Genomic DNA, 16,665 nt, shown 5'->3' on the forward strand with positions numbered 1-16,665 from the left:
AAATAAAGATATGGAACAGAAACATGGGTACCGCTAAATACTGTGTCACATTAAATACTAGAATTTTTTTTTTTTGCAAAACTGACAGTTTATAATATGGTTACACAAAAAATAGTGTGTGCTGAATGCTACTTCCTTTCCTGTAATACATATTCACAAAATATAGCATGTAGATAACCATGCTATGTGGTTATAGCACACACATATAACTGCTGTAGTTGCTGTTATTGTAGTTTACTGATGTGCATATAGACCAGTACTTCTTTCTCTCATGCACCTCATTATTATTTAAGTACATGCTGCTGCAGATGGCTTGTCTCATCTTAGCTTGACACAGACACATGGCAGGTTTGATTTTCCTCAGAAAGCAATATACTGTCTTTATGGGAGATACTCAGGTGCTACACAGGGAAAGCTATGGATAATTACTAGTCGTGCAACTAGCTGATTTCTTTGCCATATTCTTTTGCTTGCTAAAGAATCTGTAAAGCATGCAGGCTGAAACTATTGATTTGTTTCACTCCTGGGAATGTTGCTGTATACAAACAAGGTCAATGCTGTGTGCATATGAGACAGATCAAAAACATTATCATAAAATAAGAAGAGCAATGAATAGAATTAAAAAAAACTGGGTGATTCATTCCCATGACAAAGTAAATAAGAGCCAGAAAAGCAGTTACATATCTGATAATTTGGCCCTACAGTTATGGGATCCATTATTCCGAAACTTGTTTCCAAAAAGTTCCAAATTCCGAAATGACCATCTCATCCATTTTAATTAAATAATTCAAATTTTTAAAAATGATTTCCTTTTTCTTTGTAATAATTAAACAGTACCTTGTACTTGATTCTAATCATAATGAATCCAGTCATACTGTTTAAATGTTTTTTTAGCAGACAATGTATGGATCTCCAAATTAAAGAAACAACCATTATCTGGACCGTTATTTAGATGCAATAGTAATCAGTCAAGTTGGAGCAGGCAACCTTTTTTGAGCCTGAACACACAGGGAAGGACTGCAGTTTTCAGCATCACTATACGGTCATGTGACTTTACAAGGGTGCTCTTGTATTTCATGTTTGGAAATGTCACTCTAGCTTAATCCATTCAGCATGATGAATCATGCCATCAAATAAGATCAATAACATCAGTGCAAACACTGAAAAGCTTTTCAGTGTTAAACTCAATCAGTTAATGGATGTAATTCATTCACCTTTTATAGCTAGATGTTCTTTTAGGAGATCTGTATATTCTTCGCTAGAAAGCAAAGGAGGTAAACCACTAATAAATATATGTATTTTGATTTCAGGCTTCTCATTTTCTTCAATATAAAATCTTGTTTGGTTCATTTGGCGAATGGAAGTCTGAAAAAAATGGAGCATTAGCATTTTTCTTCATTCAGGCAGAAGGAAAAATTTCACAGCATTTTAATTACAAAATTTACTGATACAGTATAACAATGTCCTGTGGCACTGTATGGAGTAAGGAATACAACGTACAACAAAGCACAACAACAGCAGCACACTAAAGCCGTTAGATCTAATACATTATATTAAAGCAGATGAACTCATTACAAATACAAAGCAAGGAAAATTGAAAGGTAGGAAAATCCAACTTGCCAAAAGCTTACCATTTCAAAGGAAAAGGAGAGTGAGGCATAATAATCCAAAGTAGGATAACAAGACACACACTTGCAATACAAGTCTTGCAATACTAACCTTTCGTACTTCATTAAGTCTGTCAAAAATGATTTCTTCAAATGGCAAAACCATCCTCTGTACTACAACAATAGGAAGAAAAAAAAATATTTCTAATATTCTTGTTTAAGAAGCAACCTCCACTATACAAACCAGAAAAAACACACTGGGGGTTATTTATAAACACTGGGCAAATTTGCACCTGGGTAGTAACTTATGGCAACTAATCAGATGATTGCTTTCAGTGTTCAACTTGCAGCTGGCTGGAAAAGTCTAACCACTGACTGGTTGCTAAGGGTTACTGCCCAGGTGTAGATTTGCCCAGTGTTTATAAATGAGCCCTACTGACATTTAAATACACCAGGAAAACAAGACACAGAGACATCCTAAATTGTTTGTATTTTTATTTCTGTTTTTCTATATAAAAATAAATAAAAACGGATAAAAAAAAAAGAATCAACCATCCTCTTCAGAGGTTTCCTCTAAGTAGCATAAAGCAGCGTATTTGTTTAAAATTAGTTTTCCTTCCTAGTAATCATGTAAGCAGTCAATCATACCAAGCCAAATAAAAAAAGGATCAATTATATGTAGAATCTCCATAGAATAGTGGCACAGCTAAAACTCTGGGTGCCTGTTGCAGCAGGCTTCTATACAAAATCCCAAGACTTTTTGTTAAATTTTTTTTCCCAATAAATGTAGAGAAAAATTCTTACTGATTAAACGGCGACTAAACGCTCTGTGTCTCTGCCGTTATAGGTTGATCTTATAAATAGAACAGGAAATGAACTTCATTGTTAAACATGATTTAGATATAACTTTCTTACCTTGTTTGCTACTCATAAGGACTTCCACCAGCCTAAAATTTTCCAGATTCTCTTTCTAGATAAACAAATGGCAAATATTGTGAACATAACCATGGTTCATTGCATTAAAATATGCATGTAGCATTTTCCTGCTTTCTAAGCAAACAACCAGATAAATTAAAAAAAAAGAGTAAGAGAAATACATTATATCAATTCTGCAGCAATTACTATTACCAAATTATAGTATGATTTATTTACCCAGCATTGGCAATACCTTAGTAAATAAATAACAGACATGAAAGGAATATGGGGGATAAAACACATTCATGATATATTTGTAGGAATGTTGAAGGAGATACCAAAACTCAAAACAGATCCCAACAAATAGAGCAAGTAAGCAGCAGTGGGATTCCTTTTAATATGCGGACCAGACCCTAACAAAAATACACATACACCTTGTATCAAAGTTGCCATTAGCAACCTGTTCAATTAGTGCAAGGAAATACCATAGAACTGTCACTTTGGTAGCAGAAAAAATATAGGTCAAATAAGGCAAATCAAAACAGTCCAGTAGCCCCATGGACAGGGAAGGTAATTGGCTATGGCTACCTGAGCCAGTGAACCAAGGCCCTTGTTTGTTGGGTTTTATGCTTTAACCCTGCTACAAAGGCAGGACTTCCGACTGTTGCTTGTTGCTAGGCACCAATGAATCGACTGCAGCAACAGCAGTCAACAGAGAGATTATACTCCCTTACTTCAAATTGCTACTCCTCCCCTCTTAAAAGTTGTGTTTTATATATTTATATAGGTTTTATATATTGTGAGAGATGCAATGAAAAAGATCATTATTTGGTGTATTTCCACCAGTGTTTAAGGTGGAATACAAATGGCACCAGGTAAAATACCTGGTTTTACAGCAGGTAATGCTGTGTTGGAGTTGGAATTGAACCTTGACTGAGTGAAGGTCACTCTCAGAGCAGGGCACAGAGCAGGAGGTCTGCCTGTGTCAGGAACTCCCAGAGGAGCTGGGGGTGCCACCTGCCACTGCAAAGGAGCAGAGGGAGTTATGACCAGACGGATGAGTGCTGAGAGGGCTCAGCAAGGCTTAATGTGACGCCTGAGTGTTCCAGAGTGTGGAACTAACCCTGGAAGGCGAGAACCCTGAAGGAGGGACATATCACAACCCTGAACTGTTTATGAACTTATGTCTTATGTCTCTGTTGGGAAGAACTGGCCCTAAATAAACCTGTGTTTTGCCTGAAGATGTGGTGTTCCTGTCTCTATGCTCCAGATCCTCTGCATGCCTGCCTGCCTACCATTGCTAATTCCCCCAAAATTGCGTGTACAAGCAGTCAGCATGTCACAATATCCATATATATTATTATAAACTGGTATTATTTTGTATTGCCAAACAAGTTTTTTAGGCTTAAATATTTTGTACTGCATGGTGAGTTGCAGTATAATTGCTTCAGCTTCAAGATATTCTTGTGTATATAAATGCTATTAGTTTATGGTCAAAGCAACAGTTGGCATATGTTCTTGGTTATGGGTTGCAGTAAAACTTATATATGATTGTTTTTAACTGCTGGACCATAGCTGCGCATATATAATTTGGGGCTTTCACTTAGATTATGATGAAATATGCTAAGTGGGCTGTGGCCAAAACCCCCTCTTCACCCAGGTGGAACGTTTATATGGTTTATTTTCCACCCCAAGAAACAGTGGGGCTCTGAACTACCAACGAAGGGCAACTGAGAAAGGAAGAAACTCTTTTCTTGGCCATCCTTATCCCTACTAATCACCAGCATCTCTATGTTCTATAATTACTGCACAATTTTAAAGGAGAAGGAAAGGTAAAAACTAAGTAAGCTTTATCAGAAAGGTCTATGTAAATATAGCCATAAGCACTTACAGTAATGCTGCACTGAGTCCTCTATATCAAAAGAAACACAGGATTTCTTGTCTCTTTTTTTGTAAACATGATGTTCCAGTGTCTGACCCTCTCTCTGAAACATCCTTAGTTCCCTGGGCCAGAGTCTGTGCAGTTGTCTCCTCTCTTCTTCTCCCCCTGCCACCAGAATGCTAAGAACTCCCTCCCCCCTCCCTTGTGTGATCTCAGCTATAACGGCTAGAGCGGGAGCAGGAAGGAAGCTACTTAAAATGGCAGCTGCTATCTTAAGCAAACGGAGAAAGCTTGTAAAACTGTTTACTCAGGTATGGTAATGGTTTCTGCTGAATAAATATTTTGTTCTAGGTGGCACTAATGTGGCAAATCTATTGGCAGCAAAATTACAAAATGACTTTCCTTCCCCTTTAAACCAATAAAATATATACTGCCAAAATAAATACAAATTTTAATACAAATATGCCACTTACTTAGCCAAACATATAGCTAGCTAAATACAAAGTGACTTTAAAATTTGGAAAAAGTAATTACCTGGCGCCCAAGTTGTATGAGAACTTCTTGAATTACGGTTTGAACTGTGTGTTCTTTATTTACTGGAATAGATATGTAGGCCACACCAACCCTATATAGGAATATTGAGAAATAACAAAACATTTGTCAATACAGTATACACATATAAGTAAAACTACATGTGTATATATATATATATATATATATATAGATAAAGTTGAGTATAAAATATAACACATTAATCATCAATCAAGGATTTACAAAAAGGCTGCAAGCTTATATTAAGAAAATATTTTTGAGGTGTACGCAATAGATTAAGACATATTATATATGGTAGACTATGTAACTATGTATAGTAAAGCATACAACACCATAAACTGTAAGTGGTCCTAAAGTGGTTTTCTCTTTTATTTACAGAACTTCTGCTGTTGGCATAGTGTCCTACTCATGCTGTCTTCAGTCACTTCCTTGAATCACAAAAGGCCTGGTCACAAACCCTGTGCTACAATGAAGAGCTCCAACAAAGTAGAGACCAGTATAAATGGAATCAGCACTTTCCCTAGCTGTGTAACAAAAACCCTAAGGGGCACATTTACTAACCCACGAACGGGCCGAATGCATCCGATTGCGTTTTTTTCGTAATGATCGGTATTTTGGGATTTTTTTCGGAAAAATGTCGCGACTTTTTCGTTACTAATACGATTTGTACGAAAAAACGCGAGTTTTTCGTAGCCATTCCGAAAGTTGCGCAAAATCTGGCGATTTTTCGTAGCGTTAAAACTTGCGCAAAAAGTTGAGATTTTTTCGTAGCGTTAAAACTTGCGCGAAACATCGCACCTTTTAAGTTTTAACGCTACGAAAAAGGCGCAACTTTTCGCGCAAGTTTTAACGCTACGAAAAAATCGCCAGATTTTGCACAACTTTCGGAATGGCTACGAAAAACTCGCATTTTTTCGCGCAAATCGTATTGGTAACGAAAAAGTCGCGACAATTTCCGAAAAGTCGTAAAGACGCCGAAAAAATCGCAAAAAATACGAAAAAGTCGCAAAATGTTCATTTTCAAATCGGAATTTTTCCAATTCGGTTCAGATTCGTGTCTTAGTAAATGTGCCCCTAAGTGTATATAGTGCTTCATAAAAATGCAAATCTTTGCTTCTTTCCCAGTTATTTTGCACTGAAAGAAAGTAGCGTTTTACTCATAGCATGCATGAAACCACCCCCTTGGTTTCATACTTGATAATAAGCCTGCCCTATACTGGAGAATGAATGGCACTATTAACTGCTTGTTTGTGGTTCTACATTGGCATGGTCTTTCTGGCAATTTTCAGAAATGTTAGCAAAATTTAAGGTAACATTTTGTACTTTGGAGTAGAAAGACATACCTGTCCATACTGAATAAGTGTCAGTGATGAAAATACTGATGAATAAGCACAATAATGGGGGATATTAAGTGGGCATTCACTAGTATCTAGTGGCCAGATCTTTGGACAGTATAAAAAATCTTTGGCCATAAAAGTTTTGCCATGGATGGCCAACTATAATGAATAGAGAGAAATAGTTAAAAAGACTATAAAGAGCAACTTTGTTCATTTAAATTACAAAGGCTTGGCTCAATAATAATCTTTTTAAACCTGTTTTTGAACAGTGAATGGCAAGCCTTTGGCAGCAAAACTTAGGGAATTCACAATTTCAAGGGGATGAGGTACAGGGCAGTAAAGTAACAAAATTCTATGGCAGAAGACCTTTTTGGCTTACCGTTTTGGGATTCAGCCGAATCCTTCTTAAAAATTTGGCCAAATACCAAACCGAATCCTTATTTGCTTATGCAAAGGTGGCAACAGAAGGGTTAAAGAAAAGCGTGCACACAGGAAAACATTTTCAATTTGTGTGTTTATGTGACAAAAAGTCACGTGATTTTAAGGGTTTGGATTGGTTCAGCTAAGCACATGGTTTTGGCCGAAGCCAAATCCTACTAAAAAAGGCAGAATCTTAGATGAATCTCAAACCAAATCCTGCATTCGGTGCATCCCAGTTATCAAGGTACAAGAACTTCTTATACATGCATGTAAATGATGCATTTGCCCTTTTACTGAAGCAGTTCGTTATAATGCTTCAGTATATTTGCCCAATTCACCATACTGAAAAGAAAGCTGCCTAGTTTATCTAATTTTCAGAAACCGCAAGAATACTTATCTGCTGTCACCACATCCTCATTTAAATGGTTAAACAACAGTATGTCAAACTACCGGCATCTTCCTGTTTTTCAATGTGTACAAGAAATATACAAAAAGTAAAGAGAAAACTTTATATTGTTGTCAGTATGATCGCATCCCGCAAATGCATAGAAGCGTTGGACTATACATGAAAAAGTGACTTAAACAGGAAGTTATTCTACTTCTACAGATTAAAGGGAGGGGACAGGGGTTTTTTACTTTAAAATTTACTTGTAGTATGATGAAGGCAGCAGTATGAAGAGATATAATTTACATTTTTTTTTTCAAAATATTTATGTTTTGTGTTCTGCAGTTTGCTGGAACTTCAACTTTTGTCTGGTTCCTAGCATATAATTACATTAGCAACCAGGCAGCAGTTTTGTCAGAAGTCAGAATGGAAAAATCAATGGGGCAGGGCCAGAGAACAAATAAACAATAAAAAATAGCAATAAAACTGAAGTCTGTTTATTGGTCGTTAGTGTCAGTGAGAACCTGACAACATTTTCAATACAGGTATAGGACCAGTTATCCAGAATGCTCGGGACCAAGGGTTTTCTGGATAAGGGGTCTTTCCGTAATTTGGATCTCCATACCTTAAGTCTACTAAAACATCAATAAAACATTAATTAAACCCAATAGGATTGTTTTTCCTCCAATAAGGATTATTTATATCTCAGTTGGGATCAATTACAAGGTACTGTTTTATTACTACAGAGAAAAAGGAAATCAGTTTTAACATTCTGAATTATTTGATTAAAATGGAGTCTATGGGAGACAGGCTTTCCGTAATTCGGAGCTTTCTGGATAACGGGTTTCCAGATAAGGGATCCCATACCTGTATTAGGCTGGAATTAGGCAGAACAGGCGTGCTAACGCTTCAAAAACCATATAAAACAAATAAGGAAGCTGCTTAGAATTGGTCCTATAACATACTAAAAGTTATTAATAATTAAAATGTAAATGAGTTTCATTTAAATTAGAAGCTTTCTATTTATAATCATATAATCTGTACGGTTTCTAAAATAATCATAGTATTTCCTCACAGCAATCATTCCCTCTTCATGAGGGGGTCAGTCAGATTTTGACTGGCCAAATATACTGGTATGTGCACCCTTTGCGCTGACATTTATTAGGGCAATGACACATCAGGAAATTAGTTGCCCACAATAAAACATCGTTACCGTGGGCGAATAATCTCCTTCAACACGCTTACCCAACGGCAATAATGTAAATTGCCAGTGGATATACAACAGCAGCGTAGCTACTTTGTGAATAAGCCTAATGTTGCCTCTCAAGGAAAGAAGATGCGCCATGTTTGTTTCCCCACAAACAAGGGACATTTTGTCCTCCATGGTAGCTAAGATTTATCATGGGCAACAAAACATCCCTTGTGTCATTGCCCTTGGAGCTATCTGTCATTAACTAATTTTAACACTGAGCTGCACGTTGAGTAAATTGCCACCTTTCCTGCAGCCCTTTACCGGTCGGTCTCGTAGGGGTTCTGCGCCATGATGTAAGGGATGCAGTATGACAGCACTCTAGAAGTGGGAATTTGAGGTTTGGGAATGCCCAAAGCAGGACGACAGAGTTTGGGAGAGCTGCTAGATCAAGAGTGTGCATTAGGGGTGAAATGTAGTCAGGTTGGGGTAGAGGGGGAGGGGGGTTGAAGTCAGTATTACAAATTTAGGGGAAAATAAATTCCTAGCAAATTTGTGATATCAAGTTATTTCCAAGCTAGGCAGGTGAATTACTTACCAGGTGGCAACTCACATGGAAAGAGAGAAATTGCTTATGGATTGTGAAGAATAACCTTATTATTCCAAAAACTGTACAGGATTTTTAATTTATTGTTTTTAATACAATGACATAAAGCTTGTATCACACAATTTTTACAATATTTCCCCTTTAAACAAGAAACCTACTGTATAAATAATTTAGACCATCTACTGCTGTCATGTTGAGTACCTGAAACTTGCTTCTGGTGATTTTAATACATTTCACTTACTTCATCCATCCAGGATATATTTTTAAAATTTCACGCTCCTTTGGTTTGGCCCTTATCATCCAAGCTTCCGGGGTTGCCTCCTTGAACACAGATCCAACTTTGCCATCCTCCATTGCACCATTTCTGTTTATAATGTCATCACTGACTAAAGTCTGCTGCATCAGTGTCTGAAGTTCATAATCCTGGGGCTCATCTGGAATATAGTAAGCTCTCAGGGCAGCCTCCTGTAACAGGTTAGAAGGGGGAATGTTTAAGTGCTTCTCTTTATTTTAAGCCTTGTATTGCACATCTGCCTAGACCACTGCTGGCATTTTTATAATGAAAACACTAGTGGGTATTTTTTTTCTAGCAGTGAGAAAATGTGGCATGGGTTTCACAGAGACTGACCCATTTGTTTGTCTTTTAAGCAACAGCTAACAACCTGAAAGTTGAATGTTGTATAGGTATGGGATATCCTACCTGGATATCTGATATCCAGAAAGCTCTGAATTATGATAGGGTAATAGAGTAAATTTAAACAAATAATACTAATTGTTAAAATCATTACAAGGTACTGGCCTCAAACAACTCTACTAGGTCTATTTGATGTTTAAATGTGTTTTAGTATGTTGATTCAGATGACAAAAAAACCTTATCTGCAAAGCCCCAGACACAAAGCATTCTGGATAACAGAACCAAGAGTCCTATCATTGCAGCAAGTCTAAAAAAATTATAGCAAACAAAGGGAAGTTTTGCTCCCCACTAAATTTTTAACCATTAGGCAAGAGTGCCATGAGGCTGTGACCACAAAATTTATACAGACAGCAACAAGAGGTCCTTCTGCACTAACCCATTATCAATATATAAACAATCCCTGTTTTACTTAAAGGGGCGGCCATTGCTGGGTAACTAAATGCATAGAATGTCTTAATGTCCTACATATACATATACCGGTATATATTGATAATAGTGGGGAGTGAGTCTAAGAAAATGTTGCTATAGCACACGGGGTGTTTTAATCTGTCAAAAACAAGCAGTCAAAGCACCCTTCTCCACCTAAAGATCTAAAAAGATATCCAATGATATTTAAAAAAAATATTGTGAGAAGCACCCTCTAATACTATGTTATTCTGTACCCTTCTGTAACCTGTGTGTTAATTTAATACCCCAGTTTTTTTATATTATAGTACTGCTTGTTGGCCCTATATCATGAACAGTGATAGTGAAGAGCATATGGTTGACTGAACCCCTAGAGTTTTCTACTGTGCAGTATCCTATAGCAAACAAGCAGCAGTTTACTTTTATCCAGCACAAACAGAATAGAATTATAGCTTTGGAAAAATATTTTTCCTTGTGTTCTATGGTGAAAAAAGTATGAAGTATGAACAAAATGTATTTCTAGCTGGCTATAAGTAGTTCAGTTGAAAGAAACTCATGCTAATTGGAGGAAATCACATTTACCACTACTTCTTCACTCTTTGCAATCCTTGGTACTGAGATTATTCTGGGCTGGTTGCGTTTAACAGCATCATGACCATCATAAATCTTTAAACTTTGTTTGCCTAAAACAAAAGGAAACAATGTGACAAATGTCAAACAAATAGAAAACAGAGTTTAAGGACTCAGTGTTGGCACAAACCCACCTTAAAAAGACAAACAAATCAACACGTGACATTTCTTATACTGCAAGGGCAAAGACTAAAAATGAAAACTGCTATGGGACCTGTTACCCAGAATGCTTGGGACCTCAGGCTTTCAGGGGTCTTTAGATCTCCCTACCTTAAATCTACTAAAAATATAATTTAAATAATAATTATACCCAATAGGATTGTTTTGCCTCCAATAAGGATTCATTATATCTTAGTTGGGATCAAGTACAAGGCACTGTTTTATTACTACAGGTATGGGACCTGTTATCCAGAATGCTCAGGATCTGGGGTTTTCCAGGGATTTTTTCATAATTTGGCTCTCCATAATTTAAATATCATTTAAACATGAAATAAACCCAATAGGCTTGTTTGCCTCCAATAAGGATTAATTATATCTTAGTTGGGATCAAGTACAATGTTCTGTTTTATTACATGTAATCATTACATTAATCACAGAGAAAAAGGAAATCATTTTAAAAATTAGAATTATTTGCTTATAATGAAGTCTATGGGAAATGGCCTTTCCGTAAATCAGAACTTTCTGGATAGCGAGTTTCCAGATAGTACTTTTACATTAATATTCTACAAACTATATCTCAGGTTTTTTGTTATGTTGATTTATTCATCTCCAATATTTTCCACATATCTAAATAAAACATTTTAAATGTTGCAACTAAATTCAGAATGAAAACCATAGTTAGTGGACATTACTTAAAGTCCTAATAATCTACAAAAAAGATTTCCCATCTTGCTTTGCTCTTATTCCTTTAAGTTCACCATTCTTTGGTTTAAAATAAGATTCAAGAGTGAAATATGACATGTACAGAATAAGCAACAGTACCAGATTACATTGGCGTAATTTCACGGTCAGAAAATGAAGTTATGGATTGGTTATGGATTTTTCAATACAATGTGGGGGTGGTGAATAAAAAAAAATCTGAAGAGGTGGATAAGCCTGACAGTATCATTCAAAATAGATGAGTTGAATCTGTGGGTTGATATAAAAAAAGATGTGATATGGAAGTAAATGAGTGCCTCATTTAAAATTCCACAATGTCATATACTCTTGATGCTACCTGAAGAAAAAAAGACTGCATTTTGACAGGGTGAAAATTGAGCAAATAAAGGAGAGGGTGGCAGAGGAAATCAAGGCAGTAAATTTAGAAAGTTTTTTTATTAGTGTTATTACCACTGACTTACAGAACAGTTATAGAAAAAGTATTTGGTTATAAAAACAGTTCAAAATGTACTGTAGTTTGCACTGCAAATGTCTATTTACTATTTAATTAGAATATAATCTACATTAAGATCCTTTCTCCAGGACTCATACTGTCATACTTAGTAGGAAAACTGTACCCCCAAACAATGTAGGTCTCTATAAAAATATACTGCATAAACAAGGTCATATGTAAAACCCTGCTGCATCTAAATAAACCATTTTCAGAAAAATATACTTTTTTTTTTAGTAGTACAGGTATGGGATCCCTTATCCGGAAACCCGTTATCCAGAAAGTTCCAAATGACGGAAAGGCCATCTCCCATTGACTCCATTATAAGCAAATAATTTTAATTTTGAAAAATGATTTCCTTTTTCTCTGTAATAATAAAGCAGTACCTTGTACTTGATCCCAACAAAGATGTAATTAATCCTTACTGGAGGCAAAGCAAGCCTATTAGGTTTATTCAATATTTAAATGATTTTTAGCAGAATTAAGTTATGAAGATCCAAATTACGGAAAGATTCCTAATCCGAATTCAGGTACATTCTGGATAACAGGTCCCATACCTGTATTTGCTATTGGGTAATCCTAAAAATGCCATTTTAATAAATAAGGGCCACCTCCTGGGATGTGCACACAAGCAAGCCAAGGCACATATACACGCTAGGCCCCATCAGCCAATTAATGTCTTTTTTTTTTTTCCACACTACTTCCTGTTACAGTTAGTGCTGCATTATTTCCTGCCACGTGATCTCTGAGGGAGCACAAAGGGAAAAGATGTAAAAGGGCAATATTTACTGAAATTATATATATATATATATATATATACACACACACATATATTCCAGTTTGGTGAGATTCTTTAATAGGTCAATTAACATAATATAAACTATCTGTTGGTTAAGTATTCATTCTGGGGGTATAGTTTTCCAATAATAATAATGAAATGCAGCAGTGGCAGAATAATAATACTGATAATAATAATTACCCTGTACAAAGGGATGTACAGCCATTGCATGTAGTAAAGGGAATCTGTTAGAATCCCCCAAATGAACAAGGAAGTTACTAATATAAATGCATTCTTTTTTTCTTACTGTTGTAAAAATAAACCATTCAGTTTACTCTGCAGCCTTGGTCAGCCTGTGCTTTGATTCTGATGTAATTGGAAGCAAGTACGCTTGTCACTGGGTGCGTATTCTCTGTTCCAATGGGGTCCCCTTGCACTAAAGAACAGGACAGCTGGTGATTGCCCAAGTTTTTTGAACAGCTTAAGGTGGCCATACACGCTAAAATTACAAGCCAATGACTATTGGCTGAAGGAAAGATCATTGATCCTTCAAAGGCGCCCGCTAAAATGTTTTCAGCATTGCCCAATATAATAATATTGGTGTGTGTATAGCCACACTGAGCTGAAGATTGTTTAATTTTACAACTTTAAGAAAAAAAATAATGCATGTATAATGGAAATGTACTTGTTTTTAGGGAACAGAATGCCTTACACCAGTGCTGTCCAACTTCTGCGGTGCCGAGGGCCGGAATTTCTCGCGCATACATGGTGGAGGGCCGCTAATGGAAGCCAGTTTTGACCACTCCCCCTTTAAACTCCGCCCACTTCAAACCACACCCATTTTATCACTATGGTGGTAGTGCAGCAAAAACCCAAATGCATCATCCTTACTCACACCATCATTCATATGTGAAAGAATTCTATTATGTCATATTAAGACATACCCTTAAATCCCTATGCCTCCTCCTCCCCTGTGGAGAGCACAGCAACCCCCAGCACATAATTACACACCTTAGGGACCATTTCATCGCTATTTCCAACTGCTAACAAACTCCCAAAACAAACCCCTGCCAGGTTCATCTTCCACAGGCAGCATAGGGCAGGCAGAGTATGGCACACAGAGGCAGCACTCTGCCTGCCCTATACTGCCTGTGTGTGCCATACTCTGCCTGCCCTATGCTGCCTGTGTGTGCCATACTCAGCCCTACCCTGCCTGTGTGTGCCATGATCTGCCAGCCCTATGCTGCCTGTGTATGCCATGCTCTGCCTGCCCTACCCTGCCTGTGTGCCATACTCTGCCTGCCCTACCCTGCCTGTGTGCCATACTCTGCCTGCCCTATGCTGCCTGTGTGTGTGCCATACTCTGCCTGCCCTATGCTGCCTGTGTGTGCCATACCCTCCCTGCCCTATGCTCCCTGTGTGTGCCATACCCTCCCTGCCCTATGCTGCCTGTGTGTGCCATACTATGCCTACCCTATACTGCCTGTGTGTGCCATACTCTGCCTACCCTATACTGCCTGTGTGTGCCATACTCTGCCTGCCCTACGCTGCCTGTGTGCCATACTCTGCCTGCCCTACGCTGCCTGTGTGTGCCATACTCTGCCTGCCCTACGCTGCCTGACCTACGCTGCCTGTGTGTGCCATACTCTGCCTGCCCTACCCTGCCTGTGTGCCATACTCTGCCTGCCCTATGCTGCCTGTGTGTGCCATACCCTCCCTGCCCTATGCTCCCTGTGTGTGCCATACCCTCCCTGCCCTATGCTGCCTGTGTGTGCCATACTATGCCTGCCCTACCCTGCCTACACACAGGCAGCATAGACCAGGCAGTACATACAATGTCTGAGGTGTGAACAGGAAAACAATATGGGTGATTACAGCCTGAGCCTGAGGTGTGAACACTGCAGGGGGTGAACAATGCAGAGATTAAAAGGTGTGAACAACACAGGGGATTACATGTTTAAACAATACAGAGGGATTACAGCCTGAATCTGAGGTGAGAACCATGCAGGGGGCCAGTTAAGCTCAGTACTGATACCATTTAAATCTTACACAAAGGTAAGCCATCAAAGCAGCCAGACAGGTGTGGGGCCACAAAGAGGGGGGTCGCGGGCTGCCAGTTGGACAGCACTGCCTTACACCATCTATCATAACATTGTCTTTGCATTTTTATAATTTTGCCATAAAAGTATTTGCCGGATACTTTTAAATTCCCTATCTGATCCATGTTCCTCTATGAACGGGCTGCCATATTTGTGCAGCAGGAGTCTGTTAGCTATAACTGACTGGCTGAGAAGGCACAATAAGGTTTAGGAACTTCAAGTAACAATTACTTACAAAAGCAGCCCTATCATCAAAAAATGATCAACATGACCTATAGAGAACTTTTTATGTAGATTAATATTTTAAAATGAATTTTAAAATGTAGTTTTTTCAAGTCAGTATCACTTGGATACTGTCATGATTTTTATGGTGTTCTTATTATTTCTAAATTACACTGTTGTCATAGCAAATAATTCACTCTACCATTTAAAATTGTATTCTTGAACCAACAAATGTAAGAAGGATCCAGCACTACACATTAGAACTGCTTTCAGGTAACCTATTGTTTCTCCTACTCCTGTGTAACTGGATAAGTCCCAAGCCGGACCAGGATTTCTTAGTATTGAGTGCTATTCTGATATATATATCTTGCTACCTTCCCGTTGTTCTGCTCATCGGCTGCTGGGAGGGAGGTGATTTGACACTTATGTTTATCAGAGCAAAGGTCACATGACTGTAGCACCCTGGGAAATGAGAATATGGCTAGCCCCCTGTGAAAAAAAAAATCTGTTTGTGTTTTTGAGAAACTGATATCAATGCAGAATTCTGCTGGAGAAGCTCTATGCTACTGATGAGTTTTGAAAAAAACATGTTTTCACATGACAGTATTCCTGTAGCTTAATAGGATGATTATACGTCCCCTTTAAAAAATAGGGCTATTAAAAGTAATCTCCAAGTTTGATAAACTGTATAAAAGCACCCGGCCTTCTGCCTTGGTGACTTATAATATGTTTATATTATTTACTATATGAACTGTGTTCTCTGACATCAGAACTTGCCTTTATACAGTGTGTGCACTGTTGTTCAAGTACATCAAAAGTAGCAATTTAACTGTGGCATATATACAAGTCCCAAAATGCACTTATTCAGTTTAAATAAAAAAAAGCATTATATCTAATAAAATAACATTTGCAAAGGGGAGGTGTATTTTTTTTTTTTTTTTAAATAATTTTTAAAACTGACTGGCATTACAGCTCACTAACCCAGTTTGAGTTCGAAAGAATAGAATGAATGAAGTTAGGTGAAATGAAAGCACACATTGTCTTGATTTAAGAATGCTTGCTGCATGGATATAAATAGATACAATTTCTCCCAGGACCATTTACCCTGCTTAAAAGGATTTCCGGACACACAAAAGAGGAGGAGTGTCCTAGGAAATTAAATCCATAGACTACACAAAGTGTTGTTATTGGCTTTCCTGTGTTCAACTATTTCCAAATTACTGAACTTCCTTCCCTTTCTGTCCACATTTATAGATACACAACTCCATAAATATTGTTTTATTTGTCCCCCTTTCTTGAAACTGATGTCAGCGTAACTGTAGGATATCCTGCTCTACTTCTGAACATGAACTTGCAAGACCTATAGTAGTTTTGATCATTTTTTCGAGTTAAACTCGGAAAGAAGTGAAAAATAATACTTGTAAAAAGGTCTGCAGCTGGTAAAAGCTCTGTTTTAACTATTCTTCTGCTTACTGTGGAATGTGAAAAATACAGGCCTTCTGCAGATGAACATTTTAATTTGTTTTAAGAAATGAATCAATTTCACAAAAATTATAACAAAAATAAGACACAAA

General features: G+C 37.5%; 1 protein-coding gene across 2 annotated transcripts in view; it reads right to left on the reverse strand.

Annotated features, from left to right (window-relative positions):
• dgkq (diacylglycerol kinase theta) overlaps positions 1–16,665 on the reverse strand; it is a 102,191-nt gene that overhangs the window by 18,749 nt on the left and 66,777 nt on the right. For both annotated transcript variants that reach the window (XM_031906820.1, XM_002935871.5), the window contains exons 8-13: positions 10,576–10,676; positions 9,136–9,359; positions 4,939–5,029; positions 2,523–2,577; positions 1,720–1,781; positions 1,215–1,365 (exon numbers count right to left, since the gene is read on the reverse strand). In XM_031906820.1, the coding sequence (XP_031762680.1) occupies positions 1,215–1,365; positions 1,720–1,781; positions 2,523–2,577; positions 4,939–5,029; positions 9,136–9,359; positions 10,576–10,676 (684 nt within the window). The remainder of the gene's footprint in view (positions 1–1,214; positions 1,366–1,719; positions 1,782–2,522; positions 2,578–4,938; positions 5,030–9,135; positions 9,360–10,575; positions 10,677–16,665) is intronic.

This window comes from Xenopus tropicalis, chromosome 1 (genome assembly GCF_000004195.4).
Source record: "Xenopus tropicalis strain Nigerian chromosome 1, UCB_Xtro_10.0, whole genome shotgun sequence".
In the NCBI taxonomy this organism is placed as follows: domain Eukaryota; kingdom Metazoa; phylum Chordata; class Amphibia; order Anura; family Pipidae; genus Xenopus; species Xenopus tropicalis.